Raw genomic sequence first — 6,260 nt, 5'->3', positions numbered from 1 at the left:
TCCACCCTCCTCTCTATCACCACAAAGCTCTCCACAGTGCAGCATCCCCTACATCTCCACCCTCCTCTCTGTCTATCACCACAAAGCTCTCCACAGTGCGGCACCCCCTACATCTCCACCCTCCTCTCTATCACCACAAAGCTCTCCACAGTGCAGCACCCCCTACATCTCCACCCTCCTCTCTATCACCACAAAGCTCTCCACAGTGCAGCACCCCCTACATCTCCACCCTCCTCTCTGTCTATCACCACAAAGCTCTCCACAGTGCAGCACCCCCTACATCTCCACCCTCCTCTCTGTCTATCACCACAAAGCTCTCCACAGTGCAGCACCCCCTACATCTCCACCCTCCTCTCTATCACCACAAAGCTCTCCACAGTGCAGCACCCCCTACATCTCCACCCTCCTCTCTGTCTATCACCACAAAGCTCTCCACAGTGCAGCACCCCCTACATCTCCACCCTCCTCTCTGTCTATCACCACAAAGCTCTCCACAGTGCAGCACCCCCTACATCTCCACCCTCCTCTCTATCACCACAAAGCTCTCCACAGTGCAGCACCCCCTACATCTCCACCCTCCTCTCTGTATATCACCACATAGCTCTCCACAGTGCAGCACCCCCTACATCTCCACCCTCCTCTCTATCACCACAAAGCTCTCCACAGTGCAGCACCCCCTACATCTCCACCCTCCTCTCTATCACCACAAAGCTCTCCACAGTGCAGCACCCCCTACATCTCCACCTCATCTCTGTCTATCACCACAAAGCTCTCCACAGTGCAGCACCCCCTACATCTCCACCCTCCTCTCTGTCTATCACCACAAAGCTCTCCACAGTGCGGCACCCCCTACATCTCCACCCTCCTCTCTATCACCACAAAGCTCTCCACAGTGCGGCACCCCCTACATCTCCACCCTCCTCTCTGTCTATCACCACAAAGCTCTCCACAGTGCGGCACCCTCTACATCTCCACCCTCCTCTCTATCACCACAAAGCTCTCCACAGTGCGGCACCCCCTACATCTCCACCCTCCTCTCTATCACCACAAAGCCCTCCACAGTGCAGCACCCCCTACATCTCCACCCTCCTCTCTGTCTATCACCACAAAGCTCTCCACAGTGCAGCACCCCCTACATCTCCACCCTCCTCTCTGTCTATCACCACAAAGCTCTCCACAGTGCGGCACCCCCTACATCTCCACCCTCCTCTCTGTCTATCACCACAAAGCTCTCCACAGTGCGGCACCCCCTACATCTCCACCCTCCTCTCCATCACCACAAAGCTCTCCACAGTGCAGCACCCCCTACATCTCCACCCTCCTATCACCACAAAGCTCTCCACAGTGCGGCACCCCCCTACATCTCCACCCTCCTCTCTGTCTATCACCACAAAGCTCTCCACAGTGCGGCACCCCCTACATCTCCACCCTCCTCTCTATCACCACAAAGCTCTCCACAGTGCAGCACCCCCTACATCTCCACCCTCCTCTCTATCACCACAAAGCTCTCCACAGTGCAGCACTCCCTACATCTCCACCCTCCTCTCTGTCTATCACTACAAAGCCCTCCACAGTGCAGCACCCCCTACATCTCCACCCTCCTCTCTGTCTATCACTACAAAGCCCTCCACAGTGCGGCACCCCCCTACATATCCACCCTCCTCTCTATCACCACAAAGCTCTCCACAGTGCAGCACCCCCTACATCTCCACCCTCCTCTCTATCACCACAAAGCCCTCCACAGTGCAGCACCCCCTACGTCTCCACCCTCCTCTTTGTCACCACAAAGCTCTCCACAGTGCGGCACCCCCTACATCTCCACCCTCCTCTCTGTCTGTCACCACAAAGCTCTCCACAGTGCAGCACCCCCTACGTCTTCACCCTCCTCTCTGTCTGTCACCACAAAGCTCTCCACAGTGCGGCACCCCCTACATCTCCACCCTCCTCTCTATCACCACAAAGCTCTCCACAGTGCAGCACCCCCTACATCTCCACCCTCCTCTCTATCACCACAAAGCTCTCCACAGTGCAGCACTCCCTACATCTCCTCCTCATCTCTATCACCACAAAGCTCTCCACAGTGCAGCACCCCCTACATCTCCACCCTCCTCTCTGTCTATCACCACAAAGCTCTCCACAGTGCGGCACCCCCTACATCTCCACCCTCCTCTCTATCTATCACCACAAAGCTCTCCACAGTGCGGCACCCCCTACATCTAAACCCTCCTCTCTGTCACCACAAAGCTCTCCACAGTGCAGCACCCCCTATATCTCCACCCTCCTCTCTATCACCACAAAGCTCTCCACAGTGCAGCACCCCCTACATCTCCACCCTCCTCTCTATCACCACAAAGCTCTCCACAGTGCGGCCCCCCCTACATCTCCACCCTCCTCTCTGTCTATCACCACAAAGCTCTCCACAGTGCAGCACCCCCTACATCTCCACCCTCCTCTCTGTCTATCACCACATAGCTCTCCACAGTGCGGCACCCCCTACATCTCCACCCTCCTCTCTATCTATCACCTACCCGTCCTCTCCACAGTGCTGCACCCCCCTACATCTCCACCCTCCTCTCTATCTATCACCTACCCGTCCTCTCCACAGTGCTGCACCCCCCTACATCTCCACCCTCCTCTCTATCTATCACCTACCCGTCCTCTCCACAGTGCTGCACCCCCCTACATCTCCACCCTCCTCTCTGTCTATCACCTACCCGTCCTCTCCACAGTGCTACACCCCCCTACATCTCCACCCTCCTCTCTGTCTATCACTCCACCCGTTCTCAACGCTATGCAAATGACTTTCGACTAACATCCACACTAATCCGAACCTCTCACTCCCGGATCAAAGACTTCTTCTGAGCTGCACCAGTCCTCTGGAACGCTCTACCCCAAGAAGTTAGGACGAATCATAACTTACTCGGCTTCAGACGCTCCCTAAAAACGCATCATACCTTGTGTAAGTATATAGATATTTTTCTAGTTAAACAGCAGCGATCAGATCTCCCTCCGGTCGCTGCTGTTACAAGCAGATGTCACAGTTGGCATTACCAGGTATGTGGCCATCTCCGCTCCATATCCCTCTCCCAGCTTGACCTAGATGTAATATTATGTCGTACATTGTGAAGGGGTTAAATGACAGCACTCATTACTGTCTGGTGTTTCAGTACAGGGCGGGCCGACCTTGAAAGGTGTTGTACATTTTTATTGTGTTGGTTCTACCAATAGCACCTACACCCATTAACAACCCCGCTTGTGTCTTTGTGCTTTGGAGACCTATATGAAATATATATATGTCCGTGAGGCTGATATCAACGACTCAACCAATGCATATACCGTAAACGGAGGACGCGACGCGTGGTCAGAAGCATTTTATTATTTTATGATCCTCTTTATGTTAAGAACAATTATTATCACTCATATGAAGCAATGAGTGGCGCGGTGTATACATAAGTGTGGTGTCTAAACATGGAGGACACCATAAACCATACGGCAGTCTCCCCACTGCTCTATGGGACCTCGCATAGCATTGGTTGCTCAATAGTTTGCCCATAACTAATGGCTAGATTTCAGAGGTTATGGTGGACGACGTTTGGTCTTAGAAGCAGCCCTTTTTTGGGATCTTGCAGGTGAAGAAGGATCCTGAGGCTTCACAGGTGCCGGATTTCGGGCAGGATTCCTCCGCGCAGGACACCTGTCCATCCTGACACCGGCACTTAGTACTGCACGAGGACTCGCTCCAGAAGTCCTCACCTTCCTTAGCAAACTTTGCTGTGATAACGATAGAATGAAAAATAGTTAATAGATTATTAGATAATTGATACAGATAGAAACTAAAAACAGTGGCATGCAAAAGTTTGGGCACCCCTGGTCAAAATTGCTGTTATTGGGAATAGTTAAGCAAGCTGAAGATGAAATGATCTCTAAAAGGCATTTACTTTGTATTTTAGGCAATATTTTTTTTCATCCTTTACATTTTAAAAATGACAAAAAGGAAAATGGGTTGATGCAAAAATTTGGACACCCTTGGAGATTTGTGTGGTCAGATAACTAGCCTGTTAGGGTTATGGCTCGTTCACCATCATCGTTCGGAAAGTCCCAGCTGTATAAAAACCCAGCCTCCTCTAACGTTGCTCCAAAAACAGCAGTCATGGGTTCTTCTAAGCAGCTGCCTAGCACTCTGAAAATAGAAATGGTGGAGGCCCACAAAGCAGGAGAAGGATATAAGGAGATAGCAAAGCGTTTTCAAGTTGTCTTTTCAAAATTAAGAAATGGGAGTTACCAGGAACGGTGGAGGTCAAGATAAGGTCTGGAAGACCAAGCAAAATTTCTGTGAGAGCTGCTGGTAGGATTGCTAGAGAGGTAAATCAGAGCCCCTGCATGACTGCAAAAGACTTTCAGGAAGATTTATCAGACTCTGGAGTTGTGGTACATTTCTATACTGTTCAGAGACACCTGCACAAATATGTCTTTCATGGAAGAGTCATCAGAAGAAAACCTCTCCTGTATCCTCACCACAAAATTCAGCATCAGAAGTCTGTAAAAGAAAATCTAAACACGGCTGATGCATTGTGGAAACAAGTCCCGTGGACTGATGAAGTTAGAATAGAACTCTGGTCACAATGATAAAAGATGTGTGTAGGGAAAAAAGGGGAAAGAATTTCAAGAAAAGAATATCTCGCCAACCATTAAGCATGGGGGTGGATCAATCATACTTTGGGTTCTGTTGCAGCCAATGACACAAGGAAAATTTCACAAGTAGAGGGAAAAATGGATTCAATGAAATTTCAACAAATTATTGATGCAAACATAACACCATCTGTAAAAAAGCTGAAGTTGAAAAAAGAAGAAAAGAGGAGAAAAGAGGAGAATAGAGGAGAAAAGAGGATGGTTTCTACAACTGAATAATGATCCTAAAAACATGTTAAATCCACAATAGACGCCCTCAAAAGTCACAAGATGAAGGTTTTACAATGGCCTCCCAGTCCCCTGATCTGAACATCAATGAAAATCTGTGGCGAGACCTCAAAAGAGCAGTGCATGCAAGACGAGCCCGGAATCTCACAGAACTGGAAGATGTCACCAAGGAAGAGCAGTGCATGGAAGACAAGCCAGGAATCTCACAGAACTGGAAGACGTCTCCAAGGAAGACCAGTGCATGTAAGACGAGCCAGGAAACTCACAGAACTGGAAGAGGTCTCCAAGGAAGAGCAGTGCACGCAAGACAAGCCAGGAATCTCACAGAACTGGAAGACATCTCCAAGGAAGAGCAGTGCATGCAAGACGAGCCTGGAAGCTCACAGAACTGGAAAACGTCTCCAAGGAAGAGAAGTGCATGCAAGATAAGCCAGGAATCTCACAGAACTGGAAGACATCTCCAAGGAGGAGCAATGCATGCAAGATAAGCCAGGAATCTCACAAAACTGGAAGACATCTCCAAGGAAGAGCAGTGGATGCAAGACGAGCCAGGAATCTCACAAAACTGGAAGACATCTCCAAGGAAGAGCAGTGGATGCAAGACGAGCCAGGAATCTCACAGAGATGGAAGACATCTCCAAGGAAGAGCAGTGGATGCAAGACGAGACAGGAATCTCACAGAACTGGAAGACTTCTCCAAGGAAGAGCAGTGGATGCAAGACGAGCCAGGAATCTCACAGAACTGGAAAACTTCTCAAAGGAAGAGCAGTGCATGCAAGATGAGCCAGGAATCTCACAGAAATGGAAGACATCTCCAAGGAAGAGCAGTGGATGCAAGACGAGCCAGGAATCTCACAGAACTGGAAGACTTCTCCAAGGAAGAGCAGTGGATGCAAGACGAGCCAGGAAGCTCACAGAAATGGAAGACATCTCCAAGGAAGAGCAGTGGATGCAAGACGAGCCAGGAATCTCACAGAACTGGAAGACATCTCCAAGGAAGAGCAGTGGATGCATGACAAGCCAGGAATCTCACAGAAATGGAAGACATCTCCAAGGAAGAGCAGTGGATGCAAGACGAGCCAGGAATCTCACAGAACTGGAAGACATCTCCAAGGAAGAGCAGTGGATGCAAGACGAGCCAGGAATCTCACAGAACTGGAAGACATCTCCAAGGAAGAGCAGTGGATGCAAGACGAGCCAGGAATCTCACAGAACTGGAAGACGTCTCCAAGGAAGAGCAGTGCATGCAAGATGAGCCAGGAATCTCACAGAAATGGAAGATTTCTCCAAAGAAGTATGGATGAAACTCCCTCAAAAAATAATTTAAAGACTCTTAGCTGCAA

At 49.9% G+C, this 6,260-nt stretch overlaps 1 protein-coding gene across 1 annotated transcript in view; it reads right to left on the bottom strand.

Moving 5' to 3' along the window:
* Window positions 1-3,363: 3,363 nt before the first annotated feature.
* The window catches only part of LOC142256355 (alpha-tectorin-like), a 7,864-nt gene continuing 4,967 nt past the window's right edge, over window positions 3,364-6,260 (bottom strand). Inside the window, exon 7 of the mRNA XM_075327988.1 lies at window positions 3,364-3,771. Within this exon, the coding sequence (XP_075184103.1) occupies window positions 3,599-3,771 (173 nt within the window). The 3' untranslated portion in view covers window positions 3,364-3,598. The remainder of the gene's footprint in view (window positions 3,772-6,260) is intronic.

This window comes from Anomaloglossus baeobatrachus, chromosome 11 (assembly GCF_048569485.1).
Source record: "Anomaloglossus baeobatrachus isolate aAnoBae1 chromosome 11, aAnoBae1.hap1, whole genome shotgun sequence".
Classification (NCBI taxonomy): Eukaryota; Metazoa; Chordata; class Amphibia; order Anura; family Aromobatidae; genus Anomaloglossus; species Anomaloglossus baeobatrachus.
The sequence above is the reverse complement of the archived record's forward strand: the minus strand, read 5'-3'. Positions and strand labels throughout refer to the sequence as shown.